This window comes from Pseudophryne corroboree, chromosome 8 (genome assembly GCF_028390025.1).
Source record: "Pseudophryne corroboree isolate aPseCor3 chromosome 8, aPseCor3.hap2, whole genome shotgun sequence".
NCBI lineage: Eukaryota > Metazoa > Chordata > Amphibia > Anura > Myobatrachidae > Pseudophryne > Pseudophryne corroboree.
Window position 1 is genome coordinate 21,023,556 of NC_086451.1, and position 15,457 is coordinate 21,039,012.

General features: G+C 45.9%; 1 protein-coding gene across 3 annotated transcripts in view; it reads right to left on the reverse strand.

The window, feature by feature from the left end:
- The window catches only part of LOC134948181 (uncharacterized), a 151,456-nt gene that overhangs the window by 30,962 nt on the left and 105,037 nt on the right, over positions 1–15,457 (reverse strand). For 2 of the 3 annotated variants that reach the window (XM_063936009.1, XM_063936008.1), the window contains exon 9: positions 9,878–10,057. The exons of the other annotated variant lie outside the window; for it this stretch is intronic. In XM_063936009.1, coding sequence (XP_063792079.1) covers positions 9,878–10,057 — 180 coding nt within the window. The remainder of the gene's footprint in view (positions 1–9,877; positions 10,058–15,457) is intronic. 3 annotated transcript variants of the gene reach the window in all.

Consider the following 15,457-nt stretch of genomic DNA (forward strand, 5'->3'; position numbering starts at 1 on the left):
GAGTAAGTGTCCTGCGGGTAACCCTCACATGTTCCAGTAAACAGAAGGTTTTTGGTAGGGCCCTGTATCGAGTACGCCAGCACCATATCGGTGTGATCAGGTCGTATTGGTCGAGGTGGGCGAGTGAGTGGGGTACTCGGTAAACCGCCACCGCCGGCCTATTTTGAATAATTTGGTTTGCTGTAAGGGTTCGCTGAAGACCGTGATATAAAGATCAAAGGAGTAGTAAGCAACACCTGCAGATTATGGGGGCCAGTTGTTCAGGTAGGGGGCGATCAACCTCGGTTCGGGTTGATTCAGAGAACCGACCAGTCGGGTCGGCAAGGTACATCATGTGTGAGAAATACGGAAGTCACACAGAGGTTTTATGTGATGAATGGGAGAGAATGACTGTACAAGACAGGGAGAAATTCCCAAGAATAGGTAGCTTCAGTCCAGAAGTGTTACAAAATTTAAGGAGGAGGATATGTCTCATAAAATCAACAAAGAGACGAATCCAGCATCATGATTATTTACAGTTATGGCAACAGGAAGGTGAGATACAGAGAGGTTTGGCTCTGGCGGCGGGATCTGGGGCAGTCAGGAAACTGATAGCCACAGCCCCGCCTCCACCATACATTGCAGGAGAGAAGTTGATTGCGGAGAAAAACGCACTGGGGTGTAAAACACAAACTCTTAGCAACCCTGTAAATGTTAATGATGTTAACCAAGTAACCCACGCAATTATTAACCCGTGCAAGTTGTACCCTGTTCTGAACTTTCCTCAGGAGTGTGATCAAGAAGACGATTCGGCAACAATTTCAGCGCTCTCTCTAGCGGCCACCATATCAGAAACCACAGTAGGAACTGCACCACTCACGAGATTAGTGAAGGCCCCTAGCGGAGGGATAGGTGAGGTCGTGTCAACGGGTAAGTACGGCACCATGCATTATACCGAAACAATTTCACCACAAGTTGTAGAATCTACACAGAATGAGGTTGTTAGAGTTAACCCTGTTAGAGTAATAGCAGTTCCCAATGGGAAAACAGATGTATCAGGAGCCACTCCCATAAGGAACATTGCCATGTACACACCATTTTCCCGAATGGAATTAAGAACCATAGTGTCCGAATTTCCTGACCCCAGGAAAGACTTAGTTGCTAGCCAAAAATACATCAGGGATCTAGGGAACACTGTAGAGCCCAACAACAAAGATTGGCAGATACTGCTAAGAGCTTGTTTACCTTCAAATGTCGACTCAGTTCAATTCTTGGCTGATTGTGGACTAGATAAAGATGTACCGCTTTCAGATGTGTACAACAAAGATAACGTAAAAAGGATAAATTTACAGCTAAAGGAGTATTTCCCAGCCGTTGTTAAATGGAACAAAATATTCTCCATTAGACAAAAAGAGTCCGAAACGGCAGCAGAATATTTTCACCGGGCACTATTAGAAATGGCAAAATACACTGGTATAGAAGACATTAGGACCAACCCAAACCATCAAGAAGTAGCAGTATCTGTACTGATGGATGGTTTAAAGGAAACATTAAAGGCTAGGGTACAGACCACGCAACCATGTTGGCGAGGTCTGTCAGTGTCCACTTTGAGAGAGGCTGCTATTGATCACGACAGAAACATCACCAGGCACAGAGAATCGCAAAGTGATAAGTTAATGTCAGTAAGTATACAGGCGCTGACCACAAAGCAGCCTGCGTATGTACCATCGAATCCTGTAAGTAAGTCAACTGAAATAACTTGTTATTCCTGTAACAGACAGGGACACTATGCACGAGACTGTAGAATAAAGAGTGTACAAAGATCTTTTCAACCCCCTAGACAACGACACAACACAAGACATTGGGAGCAGGGTCCACAGAGGCGGAGTTTTGAGCCACATACAGGGGAAACAAAAAGATACCCCCCGAACAGAGATTGGCATGCCTCTGGTAGTTCCCAGCTAACTCCCTCACAAGTAGTTGCTGCCAACGGGATTCAGGGAGGTCAGCATACCCAATAGGGGTGTGGCCATACCTGTAATCTGCAGCCAGTTAAATTGATTGCCAGTCTTGGAAGTGAACCAGAGATTGCAATCAATGTAGCTGGTAAAACTTTAAACTTTCTTGTAGACACAGGGGCGGCCAAGTCAGTGATAAATTCGACAGTGGGCATGAGAACCACTGGTAGGACAATTCCAGCCATGGGAGTAACAGGAGTAGTCCGGCATTACTCTGTTAGCAAACCAGCCGAGATTACAATAGGGCCTTTGCATACCAAGCATTCCTTTTTGCTGGCTGCATCGGCACCAACCAATCTCCTGGGAAGAGACTTACTATGTAAAATGGGGTGCGTCATTTATTGTACTTCTGAAGGTGTATTCTTGGACATACCTGAGAATCACGCTCAGGAAGTACGAGACATGTTAGACTCCCCATCAAAATTAATGTCACATTCCATTATGACAAATAGGAATCCATCCCAAGTAGAAGAGATGACATCTCAAATACCAGAGTCACTTTGGACAAAAGACGGACAGGACACTGGATTAATGGCAAACGTAGCTCCAGTAGTTGTACAAGTAAAAGATGGTAGGATAGCTCCAAAAATCCCACAGTATCCTCTGAAGCCAGAGGTGGAGTTAGGAGTTTTCCCAGTAATAGAGCGCTTGCTACAACAGGGCATTCTGGTAAGAACGTCCAGCACTGCCAATAGTCCCATCTTCCCTGTTAAAAAGAGTGGGGGGAGGGGTTACAGGCTAGTGCAGGATCTAAGGGGGATTAACAAAATAGTTGAGAGTCAGTTCCCCGTAGTGCCAAATCCAGCTGTCATCCTAATGCAAATTCCTCCCACTGCCAAATTTTTCACTGTTATTGACCTCTGCTCCGCTTTCTTTTCGGTACCTCTGCACCCTGACAGCCAATATTTGTTTGCATTCACATACAGAGGAGTCCAATACACGTGGACTCGACTACCCCAAGGTTTCATAGATAGTCCAAGTATATTTTCTCAGGCTTTGCATGATTGTTTACAGTCTTTCCAACCAGAGAGTGGATCAGTATTGATACAGTATGTGGATGATTTACTGCTGTGTTCAGATTCACTGGAAGCATCTCTGAAGGATACGAAACAGCTCCTGTTTCATCTTTCAGACACAGGACATAAGGTTTCCAAAGACAAGTTGCAATTATGCCAAACTAAGGTAAAATATTTGGGACACTGTCTAACACAAGGACTGAGACACCTGACCGCTGATAGAATCCAAGCAATTAGAGACATGACACTGCCACAAACCCAGCAACAGATCAGAACGTTTTTAGGAATGTGTGGGTATTGCCGTAATTGGATCCCAGGGTTTTCCATATTGGCGTTACCTTTGCAGGAAATGGTCTCCACAAACAAACCTGATCGGATTTCGCATACCGACGAATCCGAAACAGCATTTGAGAGACTCAAACAGTGCCTAACGCAGGCGCCAGCACTAGGTATGCCAGACTATGGGAAACCCTTTGAACTATACGGAACAGAAAGTGCTGGGTGCGCAGCAGGTGTACTAACCCAAAAACACGGTGACGCCAGCAGGCCAGTTGCATACTACAGCGCTCAGCTAGACACGGTAGCGCGATCCCTCCCCACATGCTTGCGAAGCGTTGCTGCAATAGCATTGCTAGTAACAAAAAGCGAAGATGTCGTGCTAGGCCACAACCTCACAATCCATACACCACATGCAGTGTCAGCCTTATTGAATTCTGCCCAAACCAGACACGTCTCATCAGCGAGGTTTACAAGATGGGAATTGGCACTAATGGCCCCAGTAAACATCACCATAAAGAGATGCAGTGCATTAAATCCTGCAACATATCTCCCAGGTGTGCCTGGTCAGGCACAAAGGGTGGAAGGTGAGAGTGATGGGGAAGGAGGATTTAATACAAAGGAAGACACACATGATTGTATGGAATATTTGACCCAAAATTTTACCGCAAGGCCTGACATCAGTGACAATCCACTGGAAGATGCAGAACTCACGTTCTACACGGACGGTAGTTGTCACAGACAGTCAGACTCGGGAGACTTGTGTACTGGATACGCAGTCGTAGATGACCAAGACACCATAGAAGCGGAACCGCTAGGCCCACCTCACTCAGCCCAGGTTGCTGAACTGGTCGCCCTAACCAGAGCATGTGAATTGGCTAAGGGTAAGTCAGCCAATATCTACACCGATTCTAGATACGCATTCGGGGTAGTCCATGATTTCGGAGCCCTATGGCGCCTCAGAAATTTCATGACGGCAGCTGGTACACCGATAGCGCATGCAGCTCACATAAAAAGGCTTCTAACAGCGATACAGGAACCCGACAGAGTGGCTGTTATCAAATGTAAAGCACATACATATAGTCAAGACCCAGTATCACTTGGTAACAGCCGAGCAGACGAAGCTGCTAAGTTAGCAGCTGCTACCCCCATACCGACAGACACCACACAACTGATGGTATTTAATACCATTAACACACAGAAGTTGTGTGAAATGCAAAATTTGTGTTCCACACAGGAAAAGGCAGTCTGGAAGGCAAAGGGATATGGCCAGGAGTCCTCAGGGCTCTGGACGGATGGACATGGTAAACCAGTGGCCCCCAGGACATATCTTCCATGTCTGGCTGAAGCAGCTCACGGGCTGACTCATCTAGGCAAGGAGGGGATGTGCAAATTGGTAAGAACCTATTGGTGCGCCCCAGGATTCTCCTCTCATGCGAGTAAAAGAGCAATGTCATGCCTTACCTGTTTGAGAAAGAATATTGGAAAGACAATACCTACAGAACCATCCCATATCCCACCTGCCGGCGGCCCTTTCCAGGTAATACAAATTGACTTCATTCAATTACCCCCCTGTCGGAATTTGAAATATGTACTTGTTTGTATAGATGTTTTCTCGAATTGGGTCGAAGCATTTCCTGCAGCTACAAATACCGCTATGTTTACTGCTAAGAAAATTGTGCAGGAATTTGTATGTAGATATGGTATCCCTAGAATAATCGAAAGTGATAGGGGTACCCATTTTACAGGTGATGTCTTTCAAGGAATGTGTAAGTTGATGGGAATTGATAGCAAGCTGCACACTCCGTACCGTCCACAGGCGAGTGCGAAGGTCGAAAGAGTGAACAGCACTATTAAAAATAAATTGAGTAAAGTGATGGCAGAGACAGGATTGACATGGCCAGAAGCTTTACCCATTGTTTTGTATAGCATCAGAACCACTCCCAGGTCCCCTCTTAATCTGTCCCCTTTTGAAATCTTGTTTGGTCGACAACCGCATGTCCTGATTAACCCTCAGGATGATTTGAAATGTAACAATGAAGTAACTGTAAAGTACTTAATTAACATGAGTAAACAGTTGAGGAATCAAAATGAAAATCTGAAGTTGGTGATTCCTGATCTACCTGATAGTAATTGTCATGACATTGAACCTGGGGATTATGTAATGATACGAAATTTCCTACGCTCAGGTTGTCTTATTGATAGATGGGAAGGACCATACCAGGTCTTACTGACTAGCACTACGGCATTGAAGGTTGCTGAGAGAGAGACTTAGGTCCATTCATCCCACTGCAAGAAGGTTGCTGATCCAGAGAAGTCCCGTGATAAGGAACAGACGGTAGAGGTTGTATCACTGGAGTGTCTGTTCCAGGAGGACTGAGGCGGCACCTGAGCCTTGAAGACCGAGAGCTGTTGTCGACTCCCCACTCCCTTTTATTGTTTTTCTCCACTTCCCATCCCCTCTCCCTCAAATGTATTTTTCCTCCTTCTCATTCTTCTTCGTCTCCTCCTCAAAGATGGACTTGCCCCAAGAGACTGTGATCCGGATTTTCCTGTTGACCATGATGTTGACCAGAGCAGTCTGTTCCGGCGAGAGTACCATGGAGGTCGATAGAGGTTCTGGAATGGGTTCTGATGATAAAGATGGAGGCGTAGTTTTCCAAGATCAACCTAACCAACAAGCAAAGGCGAGTATCAGAAAACGATCCGATAGCATTGACCATAGAAGAAATTGTGACGGATTGTTAGCTGAAGAAAATTGTATCTGTAGGCTCTGTAACAATGTCATTGAAGATGGGTGCATTAAGAAATGCCAATCCAGTTTTAATATCCATATGGACCGACATCCATTGAGTGATTATCACTCCTTAGTGGGTAATGTATTAAACAAAACAGATTGTTGGGTATGCTCTCAAGTACCTCAGGGTCATAGCAAATCAGGGCTAGTACCATTTCCTTTAACGATAGGGGAGGTACTTGAGTTAAATGGTGGGAGACCGGTGGACCGGAGGTTTAATATCTCCAGCCCTCCTAGTTTGAAGCTCCACCAATACCACGTGGATAGGTCCCTATTATGTTTTAACATCTCCAATCCCAGAAAGCCGGGAAATTGGGAAGTGTCATGGAGCAACCTGACCATGACCTTCTCGCATAGAGCAGATAGAATGCCTACAGATACAGAGCTTGTACGCCACATAGCCAGTAGAGGAAAATCTTTCAGGTATAGATATACCTTAGGAAATAGGATTACTAGAGTTGGAGAAGTATCACCAGGATACTGTGCACATATCGTACAACCTGATACGTGTATTAAGCAGATGGAAGAATTAGGGTCAGGAGATTTCACCTGGAAGGTATGTAATATGGTAATGTCCTACTCCGTCCCATATGTTCTCCCCGATGATGCTTATTTCATATGCGGGAGAAAGGCGTACAAGTGGCTTGCCCCAAACTCTGAAGGATTGTGTTATATTGGAAAAGTATTGCCCGAAGTGATGACTGTAACACATGACAAAATGAAAGACATACACCGTGGTGCCCAAGCTCCTTATACTCACACTCATTACGAGCACCGAGTTAAAAGACAACTGTCAGAAAGGTTAGAGCATCCGGCCTCTGACCTAATCCATGAATCCACCGGGATTCAGGTTCTGGTGGCGTTAGATTTCACTCGCACCGCTCGAGGAGTGATGAATTATAGATACATTTCCGCACTCGCCAATTTGTTAGATAATATCACTGAAATGTATGATGACACGTTTAGATACACTGGAAGAGAACTCCAAGCTTATAAAACAGAACTGGTACAGCATAGAATGGTTCTCAATTACCTCACAGCAGTGACAGGCGGATATTGTGTCACACTGGCAACACAATACGGCGTGAAATGTTGCACATATATTACAAATAGCACCGAGGATCCGGTAGAGGTCATAGACCAAAAGATGGACGATATTCTCCAATTAAAGTGGGAATTTCGCCGAAAACACAATCTCACTCTTGCTGCTGTAGGTAATGAGCTGACTGGTTGGGTGTCATGGTTGAACCCGCGAAATTGGTTCTCCGGTTTAGGAGACTGGGCTCAAGGAGTCATAATGGATGTTGGAAAGTTTCTCCTATGTATTTTAGGTGTTGTTATATCTATTGGATTGATATTTAGATGCGGGCAGGCTTTAATGAGGTGCAAACAAAGTACAAGAGTGATGAGTTTGAGGAGTGAGGAAACTGTAATTAACCTGGATTTGATTTATGACCCAATGATAGAAACCAGGATGTGATGAAAATGCGATTATACGGTCCGTTTCTTTCACCTGTTTTTCTGCTTTTCTCCAAGATAACAAGACCCCCTTGGACGAGGAAGTTGACGAGACGCTATACAGACAACGGATGGACCAAAGAAAGAGTTTTGACCACTTGAGAAATGGACACTTGATGAACTTTGCCATGGATCCCCAGTTTCCCTAGTATTTTTAAACTCACGCTAGCCCAACATTTTTTGTAAATCTGATGGCACTGACAAAGCTTGTTGCTCATGCCTAAGGAGCAAAACAGCGCAAAGAAGACGACTTTCAACTGATACCGAACAAAACTTCAACGACAGATGTACATTTACCTGACATAGAATATCATTGCATTTTCCATAAGTGTTCTTCATCTTCATCTCTACAACCCTCAGGTAATAACACACATAGTATAGGGAATACAGGCACAGATATCAGCAATCACATATTCCCCCATTCATGTATCATCAACTAAAATGTGCTCCCCATTTTGTTCAAAAGCCGAAAAGAGCTCGGTAAAGTTTGACAGCCCATCCACAGACCTGTACCACGGGATAAGAAGGAATTCAAATGTATACTTCGCAATACCTCGAAGCTTGATTTACAACACGTACGGCACGATGATACATGACCCCCCAAACATGGACTCATACACACATGCTTCTGCTATCTCACTAGGTCATACCCTCTTCACACCTACTCCTCTCTCCTCCCCTACCCAACCATGGAAATGAATTAACCCCTGACATATATTTTTCTCCTTTTGAAATGTTTTAGAAGGTGGCAGTTATTATTGACTGCCAAAGGGTGGACTGTCAAAGTCAGAAAAATATCTCTATGCACACTGCCATATTTGCACCTCACACTGGTCCGCGCTGCGCATGCGTGCGCTTTCCCGTGATAGCGCATACCCGCTGATGCGTGCACCCGCTCGCATCGGTATGCGTATTTACGGTAAAGAGTATGTAGTCGTAGCGTGCGACCCAATCGTTACATATTTCCACAATTAACGTAGTTTATAGATCATGGTCCCTTTGATAGATTCTGAAAGTTTGGTTAATATAGAATGTCCCTGAACGGAGGAATCCCTCTTTGTATTGTATGAAGGGTCTAACAGGAGTCATACAGCAGTGTTTGGTACCCATCGGAAGAGGATTTAAATAGCAATATTCCGGTGTTGGTTTGGAGCGTATTAATCCCTCGTGCGAATAGTTATGGACATAAGAAGTTTATGTCCATTACTATTATTTACTCTTACTCAGGTATGCGGCGGGAAACCCAGTTTCCCACCCACCTGAGCTGTTTGAAATCGTCACAGCCCACCTGTATGAATCACCCTATGACCTTTTGTTATGATGCAAAGCCGAATTCCTGTGTCCAATGGACGATGAGATTGTAGGGACCATTGAATTGTATTGTGTGTGGGGCATAAATAGCAGGCCGACCATATCCAACTTCACTCTCTTCAACGGTTCTCATTGCTGATAATCGGGAGCTGGATATCGAGGCGCATGCGATCGTTCCCCTTGTGCGTAAGTTTTCTCCGTAATCATATTGTCTTACTGTGAGCCATTTCTCTCATCTCTACCTCTCTCTCTCTCTCTCTACTCTTTCTCTCGTATTTTCCCTTGATTAGATTGTATTGTATTGTATTTATAGTGTAGTTATTTGGTTAGGAAGTCTCTGTTATATTGTAGTGTATCATTTGTACTGTGATTCCTTTTTACAAGTATATTAGTTATAATACATTTAATAGGCTTTGGACCCTAAACAAGTATCTGTGTATTTTCTCATAGTGTTAAGTGTTCACAGAGCGTCGGTGACGCTCAAGCAGCTTTGTAGTTAATCAGGTTACACCAGGTTGCACTTACACACTGTCTCTACATAAAGGTATACTGTGTATCTCATTGTTAAAGGTATAGATATCAAGGTATAGCGTTGTGAGCGTCTGCGCCGCTGGTGATCTCCTCGTGGTCTCGAGCGTCCGCTACGCCATAGCGAATCATTACGTTTGTCTGTAACCAATAAGCGTGCTTGCCTGTGATCTCTGGGCCGTGAGCGAACCTGACGCTTGAGCGTCTCGCCTACGGCTGAGCGATCGTTACGCAACTAGCATACCCTTACGGTACTTCATACGTAGATAGCGTACTGTGTTCTTAGGCCTCATAAAGGGTTATAAGTACGATAAATAGATTCAGCTTTATCAATATATATATACATATACACACACACACACACACACATACAGTAAATACACAGACACACACATGCTTAGCTGGTGAGGAGTCTACATAGGAAGTCCTGATACCTTTGGCATGTCCAGACTTTGAGTGTTTCTGATGCAAGTTAGATACTGAGGGAAGACCTTCTCTGTGATCATGTCCCTTGGTAGCACCATGCAAAGTCTGGTCTCCCTGTACTTTCCCTTCTCTATCTGACAAGCGTTCCGGAAGCACATAGCTATTGTCTATTTTTCCAGACAAAAATACTATAAGAAAAAGTATATAAAAATAATGGTCAGTGGATACATACAATATATATATATATATATATATATATATATATCACACACACACACACACACACACACACACACACACACACACACACACACACACACACACTGGTGTTTGAAAGTTTATGAACCCTTCAGAATTTTCTATATTTCTGCTGAAATTTGGCCTAAAACTACCTCAGATTTTCACACAAGTCCTAAATATAGATTAAGGGACCAGATCAAACAAATGGGGCCAAAAAATAGGATTTTAATTACCTACCGGTAAATCCTTTTCTCGTCGTCCGTAGAGGATACTGGGGTCCACATTAGTACCATGGGGTATAGACGGGTCCACTAGGAGCCTTGGGCACTTTAAGAAATCAATAGTGTGCACTGGTTCGTTCCTCTATGCCCCTCCTACCAGACTCTGAAACTGTGCCCGAGGAGACGGACATATCCTGAGGAAGGATGTAACAGAATAGTGGTGAGATTCGAACCAGCACACACAAACAAGAGGAAAGCCATGCTAACCAACTTGAACAGGAACAGCAACAGCTGAACCAACAACATTACTTAAAGTAACAGTGCAGAAAAAACGAAGCACCGGGCGAGTGCCCAGTATCCTCTACGGACTACGAGAAAAGTATTTACCGGTAGGTAATTAAAATCCTATTTTCTTTTACGTCCTAGAGGATACTGGGGTCCACATTAGTACCATGGGGATGTACCAAAGCTCCCAAACAGGGTGGGAGAGTGCTGAGGTTCCTGCAGAACTGATTGGCCTCTGAGGACCTTCAGTTTGGTCAAAGTATCGAACTTGTAGAACTTAGCAAACGTGTTTGAACCTGACCAAGTAGCTGCTCAGCAGAGCTGTAAAGCAGCCGCCCAGGAATAACCCACCGACCTGGTAGAGTGGGCCTAAACTTTAGGAACTGGCAATACTGTCGATGAATAAGCATGCTGGATAGTAAGCCTGATCCAGCGAGCAATAGACTGCTTTGAAGCAGGACACCCAATTTTACCTGTGACGAGATTACCTGTGACGAGCTGTCCGCTTCACATAGATCTGCAAAGCCCTCACAACATCCAAGGACATTGATGTACCAGAGGTGTCAGTAAGCACCGGAACCACAAGAGGTTGGTTGATATGAAACGCAGACACCACCTTAGGAAGAAATTGCTTACAAGTTCTGAGTTCAGCTCTATCTTCATGAAAAATCAAATAGGGGCTTTTGTGAGACAACGCCCCCAGTTCCGATAAATGCCTTGCAGAAGCTAAGGCCATTAGTGTAATGGTCTTCCACGTAAGAAACTTTATGTCAACCTCCTGTAAAGGCTCAAACCATTCCGATTGTAGTAACTGCAATACCACGTTAAGATCCCAAGGTGCCGTGGGAGGCACAAAGGGCGGTTGGATGTGCAGAACATCCTTCTAGAATGTCTGAACCTCAGGGAGGGAAGCCAATTTTTTTCTGGAAGAAAATGGATAAAGCCGAAATCTGGACCTTCAAGGAGCCCAAACATAGGCCAACATCCACACACTGCAGGAAATTTCCTGTTTTCACACCACGAGACATATTTTTTCCAAATACGGTGGTAATGTTTAGATGTTACCCCTTTCCTGGCTTGGATCAGGGTTGGAATAACCTTGTCCGGAATGCCTTTCCGGGCTAAAATTTGACACTCAACTTCCATGCCGTCAAACGTAGCCGTGGTAAGTCTTGATAGACGAACGGCCGCTGTTGTAGAAGATCCTCTCAAAGAGGTAGAGGCCATGGGTCCTCTAGGAGCATCTCCAGTAGATCCGCGTACCAGGCCCTTCTTGGCCAATCCAGAGCAATGAGAATTGCTTGAACCTTTTCCCTTGTTATTCTTTTGAGAATTCTTGGGATCAGTGGAAGAGGTGGAAACACGTAAAGCATCTGGTAGACCCATGGAGATACTAGAGCATCCACCGCCACTGCTTGCGGGTCCCTCAACCTGGAACAATACCGCTTTAGCTTCTTGTCGAGACGAGAGGCCATCATATCTATTTGTGGAATTCCCCACCGACGTGTTAAGGACTCGAACACCTGGTGGTGAAAGCCCCACTCTCCCGGGTGGAGGTTGTGTCTGCTGAGGAAGTACGCTTCCCAGTTGTCTACTCCCGGAATGAAGATTGCTGACAGTGCCGCCGCGTGTCTTTCTGCCGAGAGGAGAATTTGTTACCTCTGACATTGCTGCTCTGCTCTTCGTTCTGCCCTGTCGGTTTATGTACGTTACTGCCGTCACATTGTCCGACTGAACCTGAATGGCTTGATCTTGAAGAAGATGCGATGCCTGTGGAATGGTGTTGTATATGGCCCTTAGTTCCAGAATGTTGATTGGAAGAATGGCTTCCTGGCTTGACCATTTTCCTTGGAACTGTTCTCCCTGGGTGACTGCTTCCCAACCTCTGAGGCTTGCGTCTGTGGTTAGCAGAATCCCGAACCTTCGACCCGCGGTCAGGTGAGAAGTCTGAAGCCACCACAGAAGAGAAATCCTGGCTCTTGGCGACAGAAGTATCCTCTGGTGCATGTGAAGATATGATCCGGACCATTTGTACAGCAAATCCAGCTGGAAGGGCCTCGCATGAAATCTTCCGTACTGCAGAGCCTCGTAAGAGGCGACTATCTTCCACAGAAGGCGAATGCATAGATGCACCGATTTCCGGGCTGGTTTTAGAACATCCCGCACCATCGACTAGATTACCAATGCCTTTTTCAATGGAAGGAATACCTTCTGTTCCTCCGTATCCAGTATCATCCCCAGGAACGGAAGCCTCAGTGTTGGTTCCAGGTGGAATTTTGGTAGGTTCAGAATCCATCCGTGATCCTGAAGTAATCGAGTTGAGAAGGCAATGCTGTCCAACAACCTCTCCCTGGAAGGCGCTTTTATCAGCAGGTATTATGTTCACTCCCTGCTTGCAGAGGAGAAACATCATCTCTGCCATTACCTTGGTGAATACCCTCGGTGCCGTGGAGAGGCCAAATGGCAGGGCCTGAAACTGGTAGTGAGTGTCCTGTAGTGCAAACCTTAGATAAGCCTGATGAGAGGCTAAATCGGAATATGAAGGTACGCATCCTTGATGTCCAGAGACACCAGGAATTTACCCTTCTCCAGACCTGAGATCACCGCTCTCAGAGACTCCATCTTGAACACACTTAAATACGGGTTCAGTGATTTGAGGTTTAAAATGGGCCTTACCGAACTGTCCGGTTTCGGTACCACAAACAGGTTGGAGTAGTAACCCTTGCTGTGTAGTTGAAGTGGAACTGGGACAATGACCTGAGTCTGTACCAGTTTTTGAATTGCTGCCTGTAACGTCGTACTTTCTTCCGGAGAAGCTGGTAAGCCTGATTTGAAGAATCTGTGAGGTGGGAGTTCCTGAAACTCCAGCCCGTATCCCTGGGTGATAAGGTCTGATACCCAGGGATCCTGGCAAGATGTTGCCCAATCTTGACTAAAATAACGTAACCGAGCTCCCACCTGCCTGTCTTCCAGGGTTCACTACGGCTGGCCGGCGGTCGGGCTCCCGCCGACCAGCATACCGGCGCCGGGAGGCCGACCGCCGGCTTACCGACAGTGTGGCGAGCGCAAATGAGCCCCTTGCGGGCTCGCTGCGCTCGCCACGCTACGGGCACGGTGGCGCGCGTATTTTATTCTCCCTCTATGGGGGTCGTGGACCCCCACGAGGGAAAATAAGTGTCGGTATGCCGGCTGTCGGGCTCCCGGCGCCGGTATACTGAGCGCCGGGAGCCCGACCGCCGGCATACAGAAGACCACCCTGTCTTCCAGGCAGTGCGGACCACTGTCATGCTGAAGGCTTCGAGGAAGCAGACCCGGAGGTCTGTTCCTGAGAACCTGCAGCTGATGGTTTTCTGGGTTTATCTTTATTACCTCTGAAGGCTGTAGAAGAACCTTTGGATTTGCCTTTGAATTTTGCTGTCCGAAAGGTCTGCTGAATAGGTTTTCCTAGCTGGGGGTGCTGCGGAAGGAAGGTATGTAGACTTACCCACCGTAGCCTTGGATATCAACTTATCCAGTTCATCGCCAAACAGGACCTCCCCTGTGAAAGGTAGATTTCCACTCCTTTCCTGGAGTCCGCGTCCGCAGTCCACTGGCGTAGCCACAATCCAGTGCATGCTGATGCTGCCATGGCAGTGGTGCGTGCGTTGAGCAAACCAATTTCCTTTAAGGCCTCCACCATAAAATTATCAGAATCTTGGATATGCTGCAGGAGTAAAACCATCTCCCCCCTGGGTAAGGTATCCAAATTGTCAATTAGGTTACCTGACCATTTTGCGATGGCTCTATTAGTGATGCATGCGCAAGCAATAGTGGGCCTCTGGGCCACCCCCGCCGACATGTAAAGCGATTTGAGAGTATTCTCAATTTTGCGGTCAGCTGTGTCCTTTAAGGATGCAGCCCCAGGCACAGGTAAGACAATCTTACGTGACAACCTAGATACCGATGCATCGACAATTGGTGGGTTATCCCATTCCATTCTATCTTCCAGGGGAAAGGATGTAATCAATCTTTTAGGGATATGACATTTTTTGTCAGGGTTAGCCCAAGTTTCTTCAAACAGGGCATTCAATTGCTTTGATGCAGGAAAAGTAGCTGAGGATTTCTTTTTTTACATTAAAAAAGGATTCCTCCTCCACCTCTGTCGTCTTGTCAGGAATGTGCAGGACATTTCTGATAGCCTCTATCAGGGCCTGTATGCCCTGTGATAAGACAGCATCCCCCCTGCTCACATCCACCTCACCATCCTCTGGATCTGATGTATCGACATCAGTGTCATCCTGCATGAGCTGGGCCAGAGAACGCTTTTGTGGGCAAATGGCGGGGGTCTGAGACACAGGTATTGGAGCTGAATCTCTACTGATCAGATCATCCATAGACTGTCTTAAGAATTGTGTATCCTTTTCATTATTAGATAGTTTTGTAGAAATATTAGATATCATCCTTTTAATGGAAGCTAACCACGGGGGTTCTGCCCCACTAGCCTGAGAATGAGCACTATTCTGAGTACAGGGTAGTGAGTCCCCAGGAGAGGAAAGACACTCTGCTGTGCATGAAACGCAGTCCCTGGACATAGGGGGTCATTCCGAGTTGTACGCTCGGTAAATTTCTTCGCATCGCAGCGATTTTCCGCTTAGTGCGCATGCGCAATGTCCGCCGCCTACTGGAGTGAATCTTAGCTTATCAGAATTGCGAACGAAAGATTCGCGAATATTGCGATAATACATCTCTGTGCAGTTTCTGAGTAACTCAAGGACTTACTCGGCATCTGCGATCAGTTCAGTGCTTGACGTTCCTGGTTTGACGTCACAAACACACCCAGCGTTCGCCCAGACTCTCCTCCGT